Source organism: Hippopotamus amphibius, chromosome 4 (genome assembly GCF_030028045.1).
Source record: "Hippopotamus amphibius kiboko isolate mHipAmp2 chromosome 4, mHipAmp2.hap2, whole genome shotgun sequence".
NCBI lineage: Eukaryota > Metazoa > Chordata > Mammalia > Artiodactyla > Hippopotamidae > Hippopotamus > Hippopotamus amphibius.
This window is the reverse complement of record NC_080189.1, coordinates 61,855,995-61,879,568: the sequence shown is the minus strand read 5'-3', so window position 1 is coordinate 61,879,568 and position 23,574 is coordinate 61,855,995. Positions and strand designations below refer to the sequence as shown.

General features: G+C 37.0%; 1 protein-coding gene across 5 annotated transcripts in view; it reads right to left on the bottom strand.

Moving 5' to 3' along the window:
* Nucleotides 1–23,574, bottom strand: part of C1GALT1 (core 1 synthase, glycoprotein-N-acetylgalactosamine 3-beta-galactosyltransferase 1) — a 71,281-nt gene that overhangs the window by 10,395 nt on the left and 37,312 nt on the right. For 3 of the 5 annotated variants that reach the window (XM_057733690.1, XM_057733692.1, XM_057733693.1), the window contains one exon: nt 19,581–20,124. The exons of 1 other annotated variant lie outside the window; for it this stretch is intronic. In XM_057733690.1, coding sequence (XP_057589673.1) covers nt 19,906–20,124 — 219 coding nt within the window. In that variant the 3' untranslated portion in view covers nt 19,581–19,905. Of the gene's footprint in view, nt 1–3,421; nt 3,542–19,580; nt 20,125–23,574 lie in introns of those variants that run through there. One more of the 5 variants, XM_057733694.1, reaches the window with a different exon arrangement.

The window sequence follows — 23,574 nt, the reverse complement described above, 5'->3', positions numbered from 1 at the left end:
TACATCTCAATAAAACTGGAAGAAAAATAAACAGTAAATAAAGTAATAAGCCCTGTGATTAGAACTAAGTTAAAAAAAAAAAAAAGTCAGAGGCCTGGACCACACCGATTCAGGCCTGAGCATCAGGACATTTTAAAAGCTCACTAGGTGATTCTGATATGCACTAGGATTGAGAACTCATTGGACCAATCACTTAGTTTCTGTGAACACCAGTTAGCAGCCTATGGAGATGATGTTAGGATACTAACAGCATTTGCCACATAGGACAGGGGTTCGGAGTAAAGGTACAGAAAGTTGCAGCTCAAGTCAGCACATAATGATGCACGATTTTGGACCTCGGTCTACTCTCCCCTTCCGATGGACTGGTTTTAGAGGCAGATTTTAGTTTTCTTCAAAAAACAGCACTTTTCAAAATAGTGAGTAAACTTGCTGATTTCGGCTACTGTACTAGCTCTCTATTGCTGCAATAACAAATAACCACAAATTTAGCAGCTTAAAACACCACCAAACTACAATCTCACAGTTCTGTAGGTCAGACATCCAGGCAGGGTAGGCTGGGCTCCATGCTCGGGGTCCCCTGAGGCCCCATTTTCTTGCTGGATGTCATTTGGGGTTCTCTCTGCTGCTAGAGGGCATGCAAATTTCTTTGCACATGGTCCCCTTTACCTTCAAAGCAACAACGGGGTGTCATGTTCATCCATGCTTCAGATCTCTCTCACTTCCTTTCCTGCTCCGGTTGGAGAAAGCTCTCCATTTCTACAGGCTCTTGTGATTACGCTGGGCCCATCTGGATAATGCAGGATAATCTCCTTATTTTAAGAAAGTAAACTATGCTGTATCACCACAGAATCATGGAAGTGATATGCCATCATATTCACAGGTGCTAGGGAATAGATGGGGCATCTTTGAGGAGAGGAGACTACCTTAGAAATTCTGCCTACTATGGCTGCCCATCCACTTTCCTGTTTAGCACCCCTTTACCCCAGTGGCTCTCATCCATTCTTCAATCATGTTATTAGCTGGTATTTCGCAACCCCCAGGTAAGTGTCCATGTAATCCCCAGGTACGTGTCATGGACATGGAGGAACAGTAGGCTGGCCTGACCTCGAGGTGTCCGAGGTATCAGGCAGTCAAGCCTGGGAATTCCAATCAGACACAAAGTGATAAAGAAAAGGAGAGTTCACTCCAAGGGCAAGGTGAAGTGACACCGACAGGTAAGCACCACCAGGATTCAGAAGTAGTTATGAATGAAGACGATTTCTGAGCCAATGGCCCTGCGCAACCCCCACAACCATTCTAATCACACTGCACGGGCAGCCCCCAACTTTCCTGCCTCCTAAACTCAATTTGACTTTGCTCAGAAGCCCAAATTGGTTCAGAAAAGTATTCTTTGGAGCAAAGCATACGTGGTAGTTCTCCAGAGTAATTTAAGGAGTCCTCAGGCAAGTATTGTTTTAGCTTTACATTCAATCTTTAAATTGAGAACATTTTAAAGTATTGAAAAAACACAGCACAAAGAGTGAGAGTGGGAAAGTCTAGATCCTCTTGAAAAGCCAAAACAAGACAAAATAAAACAAAAAATAAAGGCCTGAAGACAGACCCATAGGCGAGATTTCATGGCCAGATTTTTACTGTGATTCTGTAGTGGACGCCGTGGGGTGTGGTCCAGTCTCCCCTTCATGTTTGAGGCACCTATTCCCCAGCTGCTGGGAGTGTTGGCAGCTGATGGCTCTCAAGTTTCAAGAATTAACCCCAGCTGAAGAGAGACACTTTGTCCAAGATCATGCCTTCTCCCTGGGCAGTCCTTATCCAGTGACCTGCCAAATACAAGTGTCCCAGCTATTCGAAAGTAGAGCATTCCTACAGAAGCTTTCATAAGCTGAAATGGCATAAAGCAAAGAAGCAATTACCTTAGGACATATCTTGCTGACAATGCACAAAATACATTGAGATAGAGCACAGATGCTCACCAACACAATTCAAAACTATGGTGGCTTGATGCTGAGATGCTGAGTGTGGTTCCCCAGGGAAGGAGCTTGGAGGTGCCACTCTCCCTGCTCTGTTCAGGGTGTGTGCTGCCTCTATAATGGCTCCATCCTGGCAAAATCAACGCAGAATGCTATTTTCACTTTTTACCTTTTTTGTAAAAGTGAAAATCCTCTTTAGAATTTTTGTGTTAGCAGAGACAGGTACTAATACAGAAGTTTCATAAAAGTAAAGTGGAGGAAAGCAACTTTTGAAAAGCAGGGGATACCTGTATGGGTGTATAAGGGCCAGGCAGCCTTGCCCCAAGCAGAAGACTGAAGGGCCATCCCAGTTCCAGTTTCCTTGAGGGGCTGGCTCAGGCCTGTTAGGTCTGCTTTACATCTGAACACCTCCCTCTGCACAGACCTGTTCCCTCGACTTCCAGGAAGGTATGAATCCCAAGGACATTTCCCATCCACCTTCCTGCATGCTCCTCTCAGGCCAGCAACAGATCCTAACAAGTCCCATTAACCCTGACGATAGACTGTTCACCAGAGGTCTCCGAAGTGGATGTGTCTGTGTGTGTGGGTACAGGCACACAAATGTGTGTTGTGTTTAATTCAAGAAAGAATGGGAAAATGATTTAGCAGTTTAAAATATGACTGGAAAATAAATTTATTGGATTGAAAAATTGCATCATGAGCTTCAATTTTTTTTTTAAAGTCTCAATTTCATCTGCCAAAAAGGGTTCTGAAAGCTAACAGTGAAAAGGTGAAAAATTCAGAGGCACAGACATTGTGAATATATTTTGACTTTGTATGTTAAAGCCATATGCCTGATGTGATTTCAGCTTGACAGCAGAGTAGACTGGAATTATTTTTATTCACCAACTCACCCATTCACCACCCTGGTCTTGATCTTATAATGGGGAGATGAATTGAGAGCAAAAAATAAAACTACTAGTTGGAATTGTATTGTATTAAGTGAGTTCCATAAGACAATCTTACATGAAGAGATGTAAGAATGAAAACAGTGTATTGGGGAAAAACTGAACTACACTTTTAGTTGAAAATTAGAGAGATGACATTGCAGATTGAGAGAGGGCAAGAATTATGTTTCATTCATTTTTTTTACTTCCCACAGAGCTTTGCAGAGAGTAGGCCATCCATAAATATTTGTTTAACTAAAAGTGTCTCAGACTGTGACTTCATTACTTAAACCTTATAACATATCTGTGTGCTGTGGTCGCAATCCAAGGGGTTTGGGCTAGATTTACCACTGAGCACTCCTCTAGCCCCAAAGCAAGTCACTCTATTACACCAGTTTTTCTTACATTTTAGTGTGCCTTGGCTCTAGAAGCTGGATGTTCATTGTCAGATTCTGTCATTCTTTCTCACATAAAACAGGGTCAGGGTGTGGACTGACTGGCTTTGACTGGCTTAGAATTAGGCTATTAGGAGACTTGATGTCCTTATTACTACTTCCCAGTCTGCTGGGTGTGATTTTGACTTAAAATCAGATGTTTGCTGACCTTGTGCGTAGAGAATAGCTTGGGTTGAACCTTGGGAAGTATTACCTGTGGAGAGGAGAAAGAGGAAGTAATCATGACAACTCCCAATTTTTGCATGATATGCCACAGGGTGAGGTTAATTTTTAATTATTAGGTGTGAGAAGAACAGTAACTTTTAGAGAGGAATCAATTAGCCCTAAATGAGGTCATTTGTGATCTTAAAATTTACGAGCACCAAGCAGTTTTTCATTTCATTCTGCCCTCTAAGTCAGTAAATTATAAAGAAGACTGGATCTTGGTGTGTTTTGAAATTTCAGTTTCAGGTTAAATTTCACCACTCAGTACTGCTTCTCTGGTTCAGAGTCACTTGAGCTCTGAACACCAGTTCTCCATTTGCTAAATTTGAGGATTTAGTAGCCTAAGAGACTATAAGGAAACATGAAAAGAAGGACTCACTTGGTAAAATTATTAGACTTTCAGATGGAAAATAACACCAAATATCATTATTACTTAAGGATCGCAGAAATAACAGGGCACATGTCTGATTTAGGATCACTAAGAAAACACAGGTGATTCAACTATTTCCCAACTCTTGTGTTCTGCTTCCACTTCTAAAATTTTGATATTTTAAAGAGGATGAAGATTTGAAGGTTGCTATTTTTTTTAAATAAATAAATGTATTTATTTATATTTATTGGCTGTGTTGGGTCTTTGCTGCACACGGGCTTTCTCTAGTTGTGGAGAGCGGGGGCTACTCTGTTGTGGTGTGCAGGCTTCTCATTGTGGTGGCTTCTCTTGTTGCGGAGCACAGGCTCCAGGCATGCTGGCTTCAGTAATTGTGGAGCATGGGCTCATCATTAGCTGTGGCTCTCAGGCTCTAGAGCACAGGCTTAGTAGTTGTGGCACACGGGCTTAGTTGCTCCATGGCATGTGGGATCTTCCTGGAGCAGGGATTGAACTCAAGTCCCCTGCATTGGCAGGCGGATTCTTAACCGCTGTGCTACCAGGGAAGCCCCCGAAGGTGGCTAATTTTAAAAAGGAACATGGAACAGAAAAAGATGGCGGCAAAGTAGAGGGACGTGGAATGCATCCCTCTCCACAGATGCATTGGGAATGCACCGAAGGATGCAATAATTCCCACAGAGAACCAGCTGGACACCAGCAGACGGCCTCGGACACCAGAAAGGACTGCAAGGAGCCCGACATAACTGGTAGGGAGGCATCTACGACGGCTCAAAGAGGGTGAAGCGGCGGAGCTGTGGCAGACGGGAGGGAGTGAGAAACACACAGAGGGTCCACACCGCAGCTCAGCGTTCCTGGACCCAGACGTCGATTCACAGCTGAAGAGAGGGTCCGGAAGTGGGAGTGGGGGAACCAGAGAGCTCCTTCAGGGTGAGAAAAATTGTTGCCAGTAAGGTGACAGACCGAGAGGACAGGAGGGAAGAGGTCCGTGGCGAGGAGTGCCCGCCCCTGAGAGCTACCTGGCCATGATGGCGGCTGGAGGCTGCGGGCTCATGGGCAGGGGGGAGGAGCCGCAGGCGTAACCTCTCTCTCTCTTTCAGTGCCTCTGCAACAGGCAGTGGAGGGACCCCCTGTGGGCCACCTAAGGCGCTCAGGGATAACAAGTACCCTCAGGCACTCGGGCGGGGCTGGATTAAAACCCCTTGGAACGCCAGCAGCAGGGAGGCTGCAGAGAAATAAAAAAAAAACCCCGAGAGAGGCCCAACTCTGAGACTTTCTGTTTACACCTGAGCCACCAGCGTCCTTCTGCAACAGGCACCTCCAAGCCGAACTGAAACAACAGTGCACCACTGCTCACTCACTCCCAGGGGAAGGAGCCACTATTGTACCCTCTCCCTCCCCACACACCCACGCTTACAGATGAACAATAAAGGAAGCTCTGCTGGCCACAGAATAATGCGAAAAAACCCAAGGCAAGTAGAAGGACACTTACAGCTGAGACTCTAAGGAAACAGAAATATTAGTATCATTCCTATTGAACTGGTCCATTCTGGGATCAGTTCTGGATTTATTTTTTCTTTTTTCCTTTATTAATTACAGTCTTAGTCCTAAGGGATCTACAAGTTTTATAACATAATTTTTTTAATGCTATTTTTTATTCTATTTTTATTTTTTTGCCTTTTTATATACTTCTATTTCTAGCTAACTTTTTGGTAGTACAGACAATATATTTCTCATACTTTCCTTTCATCCCTATCTTTTATACATTTCTATTCCTTTCTTTTTATTTGCATATTTCCAATCACACGACGCTCTTCTGTTCCCGTCTTCCATCCATTTTTAGTTTATTTTATCTTAACATAATTATAAGCAACACTATCGACCTGCTCAGACTCCTTGCTCTATTCTCCAGATGACGCACTGCCTTGGTATTTAATATTAGGTTTTTGTCTTTATCTTAGTTCTTAGTACAATTGTCTAATTTCATTCTGAGAATCTCCATTCTGTCTGGTGGTACTCTAGCTCTTTTTTATATTTGATCCTAGCTCACAAAATCTCCCTGGATTAGTGTTTGTATGTATAAGGTGTTGTTTGTTTGTTTTTGACTTTGTTTCTGATTTGTTCTGTTTCAGTTGTCAATTTCTGTTGGGTTTCTCTTTGAATATCTGATACCATACTGGGGTTCTTCTGTCAGGTCTTTCCAGAGGCTTATGTCCTAATGGATTCAGTAATTGTGTGTCTTATACATGTATGTGTTTCCTAGACTTAGTATTTCTTTAACCCAACACTTGGACATTAGTCTGAGGCTTGGACAGTCTTCTATAAACACCTCTATTGCCGGGACAAGCAACCCCAAAAGTTTGGACAACCATGAGGAAACAAAGAAACACCATGCAGGCAAAGGAGCAGGAAAAAAACCCACAAGACCAAATAAATGAGGAGGAAATAGGAAAAATGCCTGAAAAAGAATTCACAGTAATGATAGTAAAAATGATACAAAATCTCGATAACAAAATAGAGAAAGCACAAGAAACAGTTCATAAGGACTCAGAAAAACAAACAGCAATGGATAACAAAATAACTGAAATTAAAAATACTCTAGATGCTATAACCAGCAGAATGACTGAGGCAGAAGAACGAATAAGTGAGTTGGAAGATAGAATGGGGGAAATAAACACCACAGAGCAGGAAAAAGAAAAAAGAATAAAAACAATAGAAGACAGTCTCAGAGATCTCAGTGATAACATTAAGCGTACCAACATTCGAATTATAGGCATCCCAGAAGAAGAAGAAAACAAGAAAGAGTCTGAGAAAATATTTGAAGAGGTTATAGTGGAAAACTTACCCAACATGGGAAAGGAAATAATAAACCAAGTCCAAGAAGCACAGAGAGTCCCATACAGAATAAACCCAAGGAGAAATACACCAAGACACATATTAATCAAACTAACGACAATTAAACACAAAGAAAAAATATTAAAAGCAGCAAGAGAAAAGCAACAAATAACATAAGGGAAAACCCATAAGGATAACAGCTGACCTTTCTACAGAAACTCTGCAGGCCAGAAGGGAATGGCAGGATATACTGAAAGTCCTGAAAGAGAGAAACCTACAGCCAAGAATACTCTACCCAGCAAGAATCTCATTCAGATTTGACAAAGAAATCAAAAGCTTTCCAGACAAGCAAAAGTTAAGAGAATTCAGCACCACCAAACCAGCCTTACAACAAGTGCTAAAGGAACTTCTCTAAGTAAGACACACAAGAAAAGGAAAACAAACCCAAATACAAATACAAACCCAAAACAATTAAGAAAATGGTAATTGGAACACACATGTCAATAATCACCTTAAATGTAAATGGATTAAAGGCTCCAACCAAAAGACACAGACTGGCTGAATGGATACAAAAACAAGACCCTTCTATATGCTGCCTACAAGAAACCTACTTCAGACCAAGGGATATATATAGACTGAAAGTAAAGGGATGGAAAAAGATATTCCATGCAAATGGAAGTCAAAAGAAAGCTAGAGTAGCAATACTCATATCAGACAAATTAGACTTGAAAGTAAAGACTATTAAAAGAGACAAGGAAGGACACTACCTAATGATCAAGGGATCCATTCAAGAAGAACATATCACAATGGTAAATATCTATGCTCCCAACATAGGAGCACCTCAATACATAAGGCAAATGCTAACAGCCTTAAAAGGGGACATCGACAGGAACACAATAATAGTGGGAGACTTGAACACCCCACTTACATCAATGGACAGATCATCCAAACAGAAAATAAAGACACACAAGCTTTAAATGACACATTAGACCATCTCTACTTAATTGATATTTATAGGACATTCCATCCAAAAACGACAGACTACACTTTCTTCTCAAGTGCACACGGAACATTTTCCAGGATAGATCACATCTTGGTTCACAAATCAAACCTCAGAAAATTCAAGAAAATTGAAATCCTATCAAGCATCTTCTCTGACCACAATGCCATGAGACTAGATATCAATTACAGGAAAAAAACTGCAAAAAATACAAACACATGGAGGCTAAACAATTCACTCTTAAACAACCAAGAAATCACTAAAGAAATCAAAGAGGAAATCAAAAAATATCTAGAAACAAATGACAATGAAAACACAACTACCCAAAACCTATGGGACACAGCAAAAGCAGTTCTAAGAGGGAAGTTTATAGCAATACAGTCCTACCTTAAGAAAGAAGAAAATGATCGAATAAACAACCTAACCTTACACCTCAAACAACTAGAGAAAGAAGAACAAAGAAACCCCAAAGTGAGCAGAAGGAAAGAAATCATAAAGATCAGAGCAGAAACAAATGAAAAAGAAAGGAAGGAAGCAATAGCAAAAATTAATAAAACTAAAAGCTGGTTCTTTGAGAAGATTAACAAAATTGATAAACCATTAGCCAGACTCATCAAGAAAAAAAGGGAGAAGATGCAAATCAACAGAATTAGAAATGAAAAAGGAGAAGTAACAACGGACACCTCAGAAATACAAAAGATCATGAGAGACTACTACAAGCAAGTATATGCCAATCAATTGGATAACCTGGAAGAAATGGATACATTCTTAGAAAAATACAATCTTCCAAGACTGAACCAGGAAGAAATAGAAACTATGAAGAGACCAATCACAAGTACGGAAATTGAGGCAGTGATTAAAAATCTCCCAACACACAAAAGCCCAGGACCAGATGGATTCAAGGGTGAATTCTATCAAACATTTAGAGAAGAGCTAACAACTATCCTTCTCAAACTCTTCCAAAATATTGCAGAAGGAGGAACACTCCCAAACTCATTCTACGAGGCCACCATCACCCTGATACCAAAACCAGGCAAAGCGGTCACAAAAAAAGAAAATTACAGACCAATATCACTGATGAATACAGATGCAAAAATCCTCAACAAAATACTAGCTAACAGACTCCAACAGCACATTAAAAAAATCATACACCATGATCAAGTGGGGTTTATCGCTGGGATGCAAGGATTCTTCAATATATGCAAATTAATCAATGTGATACATCATATCAACAAATTGAAGGATAAAAACCATATGATCATCTCAATAGATGCAGAAAAAGCTTTTGACAAAGTTCAACATCCATTTATGATAAAAGCTCTCCAGAAAATGGGCATAGAAGGAAATTACCTCAACATAATAAAAGCCATATATGAGAAACCAAAGGCCAACATCGTTCTAAATGGGGAAAAACTGAAAGAATTCCCTCTAAGAACAGGAACAAGACAATGATGCCCACTCTCACCATTATTATTCAACATAGTTTTGGAAGTTTTAGCCACAGCAATCAGAGAAGAAAAAGAAATAAAAGGAATCCAAATTGGAAAAGAAGTAAAATTGTCACTCTTTGCAGATGACATGATATTATATATAGAAAACCCTAAAGACTCTACCAGAAAACTGCTAGCACTAACTGATGAGTTTAGTAAAGTAGCAGGATACAAAATTAATGCACAGAAATCCCTTGCATTCCTATACACTAACAACGGAAGAGCAGAAAGAGAAATTAAGGAAACTCTCCCATTCACCATTGCAACAAAAAGAATAAAATACCTAGGAATAAACCTGCCTACGGAGGCAAAAGATCTGTATGCAGAAAACTTTAAGACATTGATGAAAGAAATCAAAGACGACACAAACAGATGGAGGGACATACCATGTTCCTGGATTGGAAGAATCAACATCGTGAAAATGACTGTACTACCCAAAGCAATTTACAGATTCAATGCAATCCCGATCAAATTACCAATGGCATTTTTCACAGAACTAGAGCAAGAAATCTTAGATTTGTATGGAAACGCAAAAGACCCCGAATAGCCAAAGCAATCTTGAGAAGGAAAAATGGAGTTGGTGGAATCAGGCTTCCTGACTTCAAACTATACTACAAGGCCATAGTGATCAAGACAGGATGGTACTGGCACAAAAATAGAAAGGATGATCAATGGAATAGAATAGAGAACTCAGAAGTAAGCCCAAACACATATGGGCACCTTATCTTTGACAAAGGAGGCACGAGTATACAATGGACAAAAGACAGCCTCTTCAATAAGTGGTGCTGGGAAAATTGGACAGCAACATGTAAAAGAATGAAGTTAGAACACTTCCTAACACCATACACAAAAATAAACTCAAAATGGGTTAAAGACCTACATGTAAGGCCAGACACTATAAAACTCCTAGAGGAAAACATAGGCAGAACACTCTATGACATCCATCCAAGCAAGATCCTTTTTGACCCACCTCCTAGAATCATGGAAAGAAAATCAAGAATAAACAAATAGGACCTCATGAAACTTAAAAGCTTTTGCACAGTGAAAGAAACCATAAACAAGACTAGAAGGCAACCCTCAGAATGGGAAAAAATAGTTGCCTATGAAACAACGGACAAAGGATTAACCTCCAAAATATACAAGCAGCTCATGCAGCTTAATACCAAAAAAGCAAATAACCCAATCCACAAATGGGCAGAAGACCTAAATAGACATTTCTCCAAAGAAGACATACAGATGGCCAACAAACACATGAAATGATGCTCAACATCACTAATCATCAGAGAAATGCAAGTCAAAGCCACAATGAGGTATCACCTCACACCAATCAGAATGGCCATCATCACAAAATCTGGAAACAACAAATGTTGGAGAGGGTGTGGAGAAAAGGGAACTCTCCTGCACTGTTGGTGGGAATGTAAGTTGGTACAGCCACTATGGAAAACAATTTGGAGTTTCCTTAAAAAACTACAAATAGAACTACCGTATGATCCAGTAATCCCACTCCTGGGCATATACCCAAAGAAAACCATAATCCCAAAAGAAACATGTACCTTCATGTTTATTGCAGCACTATTTACAATAGCCAGGACATGGAAGCAACCTAAATGCTCATCAACAAATGAATGGATAAAGAAGATGTGGCATATATACACAATGGAATATTACTCAGCTATAAAAAGGGATGAGATGGAGCTATATGTAATGAGGTGGATAGATCTAGAGTCTGTCATACAGAGTGAAGTAAGTCAGAAAGACAAATATTGTATGCTAACTCACATATATGGAATCTAAAAATGGTACTGATGAACTCAGTGACAAGACAAGAACAAGGACGCAGATGCAGAGAATGGACTGGAGAACTCGAGGTTTGGGAGCGGGCGGGGGGTGAAGGGGAAGCTGAGACGAAGCGAGCGAGTAGCACAGACATATATATACTACCAACTGTAAAACAGATAGCCAGTGGGAAGTTGTTGTATAACAAAGGGAGCTGAACTCGAGGATGGAAGATGCCTTAGAGGACTGGGACGGGGAGGGTGGGGGGGACTCAAGGGAGGGTGGGGAGGGGGAGTCGAGGGAGAGCGGGAATACGGGGATATGTGTATAAAAACAGATGATTGAACTTGGTGTACCCCGCAAAATAATAATAAATAAATAAAATTAAAAAAAAATAAAAAAATCAAAAATTAAAAAAAATAAAAAGGAACATGATATAAAGTCATAAAGTAACTCCTGTTAAGTTTCAAGGTTGATTAGTATTATATTAAAGTGAGCATAGCTGAAACTGGATCCTATGACATGTTTGAAACCCTTAATCCAGTGAGATCAAACAGGAACAGGATTGAGCCTGGTGTAGCCTCACCTGGGTTTGGTTGTTGCTGCGCCACATGATTTATTTAAGAACAAACAATACAAACTTCATGAAGTACAATGAAGTCAGATTATTGGGTATTTCCATATTGCGTCCACAAATCTAGACCATACTCCTCTGGGTAAAGACGTGATTTCCTCTGAAGAGAGTGAATGTTTTCTGTCAGTTTCCCAGGAGAGGGGTCAGTTCTCCAGCAGGAAGTGAAGCGTGAGAGCTTTAGACTGGGGTGACGGGAGAGCTTCCTCATTTTTCACAGGGTAGATGTCAATTTGGCTGACACTCTAAAGATGTGGTAGTATCTGGAATGCTTCTAGTGGGGGTGGTTCAGCTACCTCTGGTGCCTTGGAAACAGGTGGCCAGGAAAAGACAGCTTGGTGAGGGGCAAGAGGATCCCACTGGATCTGGGCAGCTCTCATAAATTATTCTCTGGAGTTTTTCTTCTATTATTCTGGAACATTCAGGAACGTCTAGTCTCTGCTCTGCTGCAGTAATAAGGGAGAGGGTAAATTCCTTCCTCAGGGCCAAACACAATGCTAGGAAGTCACCGCACGAGATGACAGTGCCCAAAGAAGCAGGCAATGGCCAATCAGAGGAGAGTCCTCTGCCGCACCATTTCAAATAAAGTAGAAAAATACTTGTGATTCTGTTCCTAGGAGCTACCTCTGCCACAATGAGCGCCACTCAAAACCTCACACAGCACTTTCGTCAGACAAGACGGTACCAATTTTGCGTTAAAAATAATAAGGCAGATTCTCACTGGTTTTCAAGTATTTAAAAAAATGCGCCCATATTTTTGGGGGGTAGGTTGTAGAAGGAAACATCTCCAGAGAAAAGAAAAAATTATTGGATTCTGATGACATGTATTTTCTGAGTCCTTTCTGTTAATTCTAGGAAATTTTCTCTTCCTTCTCCTTTCTGTTAATTCTAGGAAAGTTTCTTCAGCTGGTGAGAGGGAACTGAAATTCACAAAAGATATGTGATTTTTTAAGAAAGTCTTTAAAACACATCTGCTGACTGAAAATAGGGGCAATAAAATGTCTAAAGAAACAAAAGAACTGCTGCCAATGGGAAGAAGAGGAAAAAAGACAAGACATGGGATGAGAGAAGAAAAGAATAGGGGAAGGTTCAAAGAGCCAGAAGTTGAAAGGCAAAAAGTGAGGGAATATTCAACCAGGCAAATAGGATTGTAAAAATAAATTTTTATGAACAGGAAATCATTTCTATGCCTAATTATTGTAAGTATATACTTTCACCTCAGCAAATAAAATTATTATGTAAATCTAATCAGAATGAAAAAACCAACAGTGTTAACATTTTAAAGAAAAAATCCAACTATTAAAATAATATTCCTGTCTCCTCATACACATGCACACATACACCCCAATGAACAGTATAGGTACAAGGAAGGCAGCCTTGCATAAAACTAAAGAAAAAGTCAAAGTCATTACTTCTCTCTCAAACTTCTTTCTAGATTTTATTACCATTTCTCTACAATCTAACAACAAAAATAATGGAAAGTGAAATTCAACCTAAGTGCTACCAGGAGTGTGATTCCAGTATTATAGGAATAGAAGGAGGAAAGACAATGCAGTTTAAAGTTCCAAAAGATTTGAAGCTGACCAAAACCCAAACTATTAGTTGTTAAGACTAAGACACTGCAGTCAGACCAGTTCTACATTACCTAGCAGTTCTACAAATGAGGAACTACTGTTAATCTTTCAACTAGACATTCATTAGCAAATTCAAATAGCTGACGTTCTAGGACTGAATCTCACTAAAAAAATAAATAAAAAACAATGTGTATTTCATTAATGCAAAGTAAACAGGTGTATTCAACTGCACTATACACAGGCAATATATTGGAGAAAAAAATGTGTAAATGTGCTGGACAAATTTTCAGTCCTGGAAAGAATAAACATCAAAAACTGAATATGAGAAACACCAGCAGAAACAATGGGTGGTTCTTTTGGCAGAAGAAATGATACAACACAAAGATAATTTTAAGAACTATGGCAGTTAAAAGTTCTAGGCACAATGCTAAATTCATTAATTAGCAGCAAATCAAACTTATGGCCAAAGTTTACTTCCACGGTTTATTAGTATAGACTTATTTGGAGAATGTCAATGTTGCTTAACTTAACTCCAGGTGTTAAATGTTCATTCAGTCAAACACTAAAGGAATTTCTACTTGCACAATCTATATTGTCAGCATTATTAGATCTGATATAAAATACATTTGAGGTAGAGCCCTTTCCTTTAGCAAGAAGATAAATTCATTAATAATCTTGTATCCTTTCCAGGACTATCTCTCTGGAAAACTTAAAATAGGTAATCAACCTGCATATATTTAGGTAAATAAGTCTTTTCTCTGACATTAAGTAGCAGAACTACTAAATACTACTGATTGGAACACATGGGACTTTCTGGATATGTTAAATTGTGCAACTCTGCTACTAAAACAACACGAAGCAGCATTTATTTCCTTAGCTTTTCTAAAGCTGCTTAATCCAAATGGCATTGTGTGTATATATATGTTTGTACATACATATATGTACATGTACACTAGTAAGCAGCATATTGGGTAGCAGTTACTGAAAATTGAGGCAGGCAGACTAGACTCAGGGGCCTTATGAACATATGTAATAACTCCCTTAGGAAGAGGTAGGTCAATTTTTACTCATATCCTAAAAGTCCCAGGCTGATCTAGTATCAACAGACCTGAACTCTGTATGAAATATGCCTAAAACCACAAAGTTTTTGGCCTATAGATCACATTTCAATGAGCCTTCACATACGCCCAAAGCATAATTACCGAAAGGTGGGAAACATTATTATTGCTAGTTTTTTACACAGTAGGAGCAAAGAACTTCATAGACATAAATGCCTTTTGAAGTATATGTCTGTCATTCAGGTCAGCTTCAATATTACCTCAGAGGTCTTCTCTGACAGCCTCTGATATGGAAAATTGCTCTACCATATCACTTTTATTTTCCTAACACCACTCTCTGAAATATCTTATTCCTTCATCTATTAACTTGTTTATTGTCCAGCTGTAGAGTTAAGGCTCTAGGAGAACAGAAATCCTGTATATCTTGTTCACCACTGTATTTCTAGTAGATGCTGGGCACAATTATTTAAATAAATAATTAGCTGAATAAATGAATTTCTCAGTGTACATGACAGATCAAAATATACCAAGAAATAGAAAAGCAATCTTTTCTTTTCCTCTTTCTATAACATATATGTATACCTATATAAATATATACACAGACAGACACTTACCTGGACTATGGCATAGGTGTTTCTGTTTTTTAAGGCATATTATTCAAAATCATAGGTGGAATATTTTGTTGCTTTAAAGAAAAATAAGATATGTTGCAGTAAAAATTAAGCCTATTTAAATTGAGTAACTTTGATGGGAAAATAGTTTAATATTTTTGGTAAAATAACCCCAAAACTACCCATTAAAGGCAATGTTTCTCACACAACTTTTACATCAGTTAAAAATAATCAGATAAAACAGCTTTAAACATGGTAATTTATTTTATGCAGTTGTTTAAATCCATTGTTTAAAAATGTTCAAAAGGCACTTTAAAAAACATTTAAAAATACATTTTTCTGACTTACTGGTGATCACTTAAAATAAGCAAGTCACCAGACATTTTAAAATCATTCATGATACTATTACCTTACCATAATTTTTAAATTCCAAAACACAAACGTTCACTGGGTAATATAACACACTGCTTAGCAGTAAGATTAGTTTCCCTCTAACAGTATACTTTATATGGATTATTAATTTGCAGGGCCCTGCAAAGTTATTTAAACTTCACACATATAAACTAAAAACTAGAGAGGTAAAAGGAGTTGAAATAGTGGAATAAACTATTCAACTCTGAAACTAGTTTTAGAATTTGTTTCTCTAAAGAGAACTGATAAAATTTCTTATTCGAATCTGAATTAAAATCTCCATTTTAACTCCAATATATTAACATAAGCCTTTTTTTTTTAATCAATAGAGGTAACATTTAGCACAAAATAAACCACAGGTTGTCCCCCCAGATTTCTTAAGTATGCTCTGTCAAGCCTACTACAAAAAAGTAGAGAAATGAGGCAAATGAGGTTTTTTGTTTGAGAAAAGGGGAAGTTGAGGAGTGGTAGAATCCGAATAATTTTGCTTCATTTAGTTGTATATCTAGAATTAGTTTAACATTGTAGACTTTTAAGTAGGTCAAGTATCCTGAGAGCCAACAGGCATTATTCTTAGACAAATTTTTACTTCCAATCTCATAGGGAAACCTAATGTTAACAGATATAAAATTATGTAACTGATACATACAAATTCTAATCACTAATGACAGCCAAATTAGCCTTGTGAAGGTAGCATTAAAAGTAGTTAGAAAATGGAAGTTAGTTATCAAGGAAATAAAGATGGGCAATAAATACAAAGAAGCAGAAATTGTCATAGAATATTCTAAAGAAATGAAAATTTAAATGAATAAAAGGGTAGACTTGATCTAATCAATCAAATGAAGGCTTTTTCAAACCTCAGTCTGGTAATAATATAGTATAACAGGCTCAAGGAAGTGAAAAATACTCAAACAATTATGAAAATAACCAGTTAGCAAATTTAATGCTCAAATCCAATTACCATAGTTTTAAAAATATCAAAAACTGGTCAGTGATTTATTTTTGAATCTTCTTACATTAACAAAAACTCTTCTGATGTTTAAGCTATTTGAAAACAAAGAATTGAACTCTGGGATAAAAATCTGCTTTGTATCATCCACAAAATTCCCACTTGAAAATACAAGTCTACTGTTACTGGAGAACGTAAGACAGCAAAAGCCTGTTTTGAGACCATACTAAAACCATTTACCCAGATGACAAAAATCTTAATTTAAAAGACAGTAAGTCATTATCACCATGAAATCTGGTTTTATGTGCTCTATCAAATACCTGGAGAGTTTTTTGCTTTATTAGGTCCTACAGGATAGTCAACTGATTGTTAACAGTGATGAAATTTTGATAGTATAAATTAGCAGAAAACCATTCTGCACATTATAAAATAGTACTCTGCTACCTCTACTTAAATTTGTTTTTTTACTAACTAATGTGGACATTCTTGATGACATTCATTTAGGTATGCTTTTAATGAATTAACATGTACTTACTGGTACTTACTGAAACTTTTCTGCCCCAATATGAAATTACTGAACTTCTTATTTTACTGCGGGCCCTGATATTAGTAAGTCTGAAGAAGCTAAAGAATTTTGCCAAAATGAATGATCCACTGATCCTTTAAATTATCTTTCAGTGTTTTACATTTAAAATAGTGTGATCCTGAACTACACTGATTTAAAAGATGCTTTATCTAAATTTTTGAACTATAACCTCACTTATGGGGCAAGTAATCCTCAGCGTGTTGCAAGGATGATTTGCATCAGAATCACCAGGTTTTAGGGGAATGCTGAATAAACTCACCTGGAGAGCTTGTTTAAACATAATTGTTAGCCTCTACCCCTAGAGTTTCTGATTTAGTAGGTCTGGGGTGAGGCCCAGGAGAGGATGCATTACCAACAAGTTTTCAGGTGATGCTTACACTACTGGTTGGGACCACACTTTGAGAACCAATGCCCAAGGGTATCTAGTAAGAATGCAGACTCCTGGGCCCCATGCTAGAATCAAAACTTCCGAAATTGGGGTCTTGAAATTTCTGTTTTAACAAGCTCCCAGGCAAGAGTATAAGAACCACAATTTAAGAATCACAATGACAATTTGGCTGGTTAATTTGACTACTACTGGCCAATGAATCAGATATCACAAGTCATTAGGTAAAAACAGAAATAATGCTAATGATTAACTTCAAGGCTGACATGGTGCAAAGAACAGAGGCTTTGAGTATAAATCCTAGCTCTGTTACTTACTAGCTTTCTGACAGTGGAAAATGACTTTAGTTTTCTGAGCCTCAGTTTTCTCATCTATAATATGGGAATAACCCCCAATTTGTGAGGATTAAAACAGAGTATCTAAGCACATTACCTGGCACACAGTAGGCATAAAATAAAAACTAGCTATTACTTATAAGAAATGTATGAGATATTTCCTTTAATACCTGATTTGATTAAAGCAGATTTCTCATTCATTTAAAACAAATATTTACACTCCAAGGTAAAGAATAATAAGAAAACTTTACAGTTGGCACTCCATACTCTGGGCCAAACAGTGTTCTTAAAAGCCATACACATTTTCACTCATTTAATCCTCATAAAAATCCTGTGAGGTAGGTAGTATTACTGTCCCTAGTTTACAGATGAAGAAATTGAGGCACAGAGAGATTGAGTAAATTCCTCACGGTTACAAAACTAATGATGGAGCGAGAATTTAAACCAAGGCAGTCTGACTCCAGACCCCAGAATTCAACACAAATGTTCATTTACTATGAATCAATTTTGAGGTTTTTGGATGTTTATGGTAAACCATTTATACTTCTGGTACAGAAAAGTAGCATATATGGACTACAAATAAATTCATATCCATACCAAGGTAAGGAGTTGTTCAAAGAACAGAATGAATCCCTTGAAATTGTGGCAGATGATATCACCATGAAAATAGCAAAAAACAATTTAATAGGTAAAAATTGGTGTAAGTTTTCACTATGTTGACAGAGTAATCCATAATTAGCCACTGAGATGAACATCCTCTCAAATATAGAACCCAAAGAGGTCATGGTTTTGACATGTTTTGGCACAATAAATATAAACTATTTAGCTAAGCAGCAGAATCAATGGCATGAGAGCCACATAAAATTAGCATAACAATAAAACATAAGAGAAACGTAAATTATTTGTAACATTTAAGATAACCTTACGGAAAGTCTAAAGTATTTTGTTATGATACACTCAGATGATACTGCTAAAGACAACAAAAATTTAAAATTTTCTTTCCTTCCAGAAATTCTTTAGAGAGTCACTAAAATTAGAATGAAACATTTATGAATGTGTTTTTGATGACAGTCTTGAACGGATATTCTACTCTCTTACAACTGTCCATTGGCAAAACAATCATCTCCAAATAAGTCAGCATCAAAATTCAGGCTGTTATTCATAAACTAAGTATTTGGTCTTTTAATATCTGACATTTCAGTTTGTTTAAGCACTCTGCATTTTTTAATGTTTTAATTAACTGGTCAAAATCTCACAAACTATTTTGCCAGTGTAACTAACAGCCACCTCAGATCCTGAAAATGAACCTCAAAACTCTGCTTTAAACAGGTAATGAAAGGCACAAACAAGTTCTCATCTCTCAACAGGATGAGAATGAAAGGAAGTATAATTATGTAGTTGGACAGAATTTTAAATAATCAGTTAAAAATGTTACTTGATTCCTGAGAATGGCACTAATATAAGAAAAGCATTCGCAGATAGCATTACATTTACTATTCATTAGTTACCCATAATTAATGATGGGTAAATTTGGGAATAAAATATTTAAAAATGCACGTTTACATAATGCTATTAATGCTTTCAGTAAATAAATATTAATAGTTGAGACTGGCATTCAAGAATGGTTAAACATGTTTAGAAAAAGACAACAGGGACTCATTAAAAGATTAACTATTAATTAGAAACAAGTATATAATACAATCAAGGCCCTTGATAATTTCAAAATGTGGTTTTATTAATGCACTTTAGGATAAGTGCCATTCTTATTCTACCTTCTGGAAGAAATACTGCCAATTATAAATAGTCACAGCAAAATTTTCATTAGACAAAAACTGCATGTGTGTGTGGGGGGTGCATGGGTGGAGTGGTTCATTTATATCATACTGCAAATATAAACTCACCTCTTGAGTTTACAAACAACACTCAGCAACAATATTTCCTTCTAAATTTTCTTTAAGGCAGATCTGTTTAGCATTGTGTATGGGTTACTAACATGGTGCAGTGTAGTTTTAGCAAATTTGTTTTAGTTTCTCAGTGAAAATAATACATGTGGTCAGTAACAGGCAACAAAATCTCTTTTCTAGTCCCTTTGCCTGGCCACCATTTTAAAAAACACAAGTTTTTCAGATATGTATATATATTACTGTATCAAAACACACTTTAACAGATTTCACAGCTCACTTAAAGCTTCAGTTTACAGTCATTCATATGAAAGATTTCTAATATGGAATGTTCGCTTAGAAAGAATTCCTCACTGGGATTCCAGTGTTCTGTATCAGAAATGGAGAAGTTCTTCTTCAGTGCAATGCTAGACATTTTACCTCTGTTCATTTATGTTTTTCTTTCAAGGGCTCCTGATTTACTTTTGTATCTTTATTTTTGTATGTTTGACTTATTTCCTTTAGCATCTTCTCAGGTAAGGCAGGTTGATATCTGTATAAATAACCATATGGACGAAGATGATAAACGAGGTATTCTAACTCATACATAGTTGTAGGATCAACATAGTGAAAAGAAACGGCAAGATCAGAACAGCAACCAGGACCCTAAAAAAATATTGGAAACAGGAATTATTAATAAATAGCACATTGTTAACATACAATATTCACATGCTGATGAAAGAAACATTAATTTTAACAGAATCGAAGAAATAAAGCTGGCAAAGTAAAGCAGAGGCACATAATTTATTAGACCTGTGAAAGAAACCAAGAGTTTTCAGTTCCCAACGTTTTAAAATCAAACATGAAATTTCTGAAGTATATCTAATTAAAATAATATTCTCTCATATCCTATAGATTAGCAAGAAATAGAAAAACAAAACAAAACAAAACAAAACAAAAAAAAACCCCCACAAAAACCTAAAGACTTCTTCAAATGAAAGGGTCAGCTATACAAAGGATAAAGCTCTATTTCTCCAAGTTCTGCTTTCTCTTCATAACTTTCTCACTATGAATTTTTGCTTGGCTCAGCCTTACAAAGATACCTACGGAACATTCAATGACTACAAACCTTTGCCCCTTATGTGTCTGCAACCTAATAGTTCATTGACACATCGACCCAAACAGGATAGTATTTAAGAGAGGAAGTGCTGAGTCATATCTAGGTTTGAGTCCAAATTTTGTCTACTAGTATACCATCCTGGGCAAATTACTTAACCTCTACAAGTTTCAATTTCCCCATGTGCAAAAGACGGTTACTTAAAGAAGACAATGTGTATAAAATGCCTGCTACCATGCTTTACCTATGGTAAATGCTCAATAAATGTTAGCTATTACTGACAGAATAATCAAGTTCAGGTGGTCCTGAGTAACTAGGTCAACGTTAAACCTTTGTTCAGTTATATAATTCTCATAGATTTCTAATAGAGTTGGCATGAGAGCAGATTTAAATAAAAGACAAAAACAAAATAAAAATACAACAAACAAAGAGGAATGAAAAAGCAAGAAAACAGAAATTTTAAAAACTGGTTCCAGAATTAAACAGTCACAAGGTCATTTTGGGGTCAGAATTGATATCTGGAGACTGTTCCACTCAGATGACTCCGAGAAAACTTAAGACTATCTAATGTCTTTGCAAGGACCCAGGGAGAAAAACTGTCGGGCAAGTTCCCGAAGAAGATTCATATTGACTTACTAAATTGAACATTTAATAATTCATGTTTTGAAGTATGTAGCTTACAATGCAGTAAAAATCATTAAGAAATTGTCCATTGCGTTTTCTCTGGCCTCTTCTCTGACCATTCCTTTGAAACAAACACTGAATATGTGGGATTCCTGGACCACCATGTAGACGCTGGACAACTATCTGGTGCCTACTTTTTACATCTTTAGAGAATTTAAGAATAGGAACAAATATGAAAAGTAAACAGATAACCTCAGTTTGTGATTATCAAACCAGCTCCGTCCAATAGATATATGTGAGCCACATAATGCAACAGCCATGCTTAAAAAGTAAAAACAGGTGAAATTTGAATATATTTTAACTGAATAAACCTATATTATTTTCTTAATATTTCAATACGTGATCAATATTTTTAAAATTATTGATGAAATCATTCTTTTATTTGTGCTAAGTCCTTAAAATCAAGTATGACTTTTATACCTGAGCACATCTAAATTTCAATAGCCATATTTCCAGCACTCAACAGTCATACGTGGTTAGTGGTTACTACAGTGGCCAGTGCAGAGTAAACTAAAGATTAGAGCAAGAGCAGTTAATTTTAAATTACTGATCCTCTCTGGAAGCAATTTTATATAACTCTGAAATATTGCAATAATATTTTTGATAAGATTTACTGCATTAATTACGTTATACTCTACTGTGCTGTTTTTTCACTACATGGCCAGGATACTGTTATTAGCTTTATAAGCAATAAAAGGCAATAAAACAGCTATAATTATTAGAAACAAAATACCAAGTTCTTTGCATATAATTATGGATATCCCCAAAACTCAAGAGTCGAGTGGAAAATCATCAGAAATAAAAAATCCAGGAATAGAGCCAGATTTTAAAGATGCTTTAAAACAAAAACAAATACAAAAATAACAGCTTTCATATATGTACTAATTCAAAAGTTTTAAGAATAAAGCCCAAGTAGAAGAGTAACAAAAATACTAAAAACCTAGGGAGATATTTAATGAATAAAGATTTACTTGAAGAAAAGTATAAAACTTTACTAAGGGACCTAAAAGAAAACAAAAAATCCTGGGCAAAGATGTCCACTGTTCCTAAATTAATAAGTTTATACATAAGGATAAAGACATGAGTTGCCAAATCAATTTAAAAGAAAAAGAGAGGGAGAAATAAAGGAAAGGAAGACATAATCTTAGATTAATAACTCAAAAATTTTGTAAAGCTACAAAATTCAAAACCATATGGTATTGAGCCAAAACCAAACAAAAGAATGGAACAGAACTGAAATCTCAGATACCGATCCTACTATAAGCAATGCTACAGTAAATAATAATAAAGGAGGTATTTTTAAATCAGTAATGAAAGAAAGACTCAGTTAATAAATGGTACTGGAATAATTAGCTAACAATTTGGAAGTATCAGGAGCTCTCTACATCAACCATATACCAGTTAAGTTTCAAATGCACTAGATTTATGTAAATAAAACTGAATAATTTATATAAAAAACCACATTTGATCACTTCTGATCTATGAAAAAGGCAATTTCACCCATAGAGGGATTTTTTAAGTATTTTAAAATGCACTATACTTTAAATCCAGTGTATTAAGACTGATTGCAAATTTTCTGGTGAAAAATTTACTGCTAGGGAATAGACTGTAGTCCTAGAGAATAGACTTTATTCCTAGGGAATATATGAGGGTAAGTCAAAAATTATCTGCACTCTGGCTGTAGATTTTATTTTAATTAACTTTTAGAAAAGACAGATATATCACTTTTCAACATAGTCTCCTTGCTTTTCAATGCACTTTGTCCATCTGTCAACAAGCTTTCGTATACCCTCATTAAAAAATCTTTTAGGCTGCGCTGCAAGACACGAGTTCACTGCTGTCTGAACTTCATCAGAAGTGAATCTTTGTCCTCGTAGGGCTGCTCAGGGGACCAAACAGGTGAAAGTCCAATGGAGCAAGATCAGAACTATAGGGAGGATGCTTTAACACCTCGAAACGAAGTTTTTGGAGCATGTTAGACAGTGTGGGTAGAATTGTGTGGATGTGCACACCCTCAGACCACAAAAAAAAAATTTCATGCAAATCACAAGTGGGGCATCCATTCTTGTTCACACAGCAGTTACAAATGAACTGATGTAACATGTTCACACCTGCACAGTGGTGACTGGGGAGACAGTAGCCTTGAATGGCAAGTGCTGATAAGACAGTGCGGCTAACAGAAGTTTTAATATACCCGCACTGTGGATAATTTTTGACTCACCCTCGTACGTTAGTCTAGGAATAGACTCACTTCTAGGCAAATGAAAAAGTGGTGTGAGAAAGGAACTGCATGCAACGTTCTGAACAATCAACTT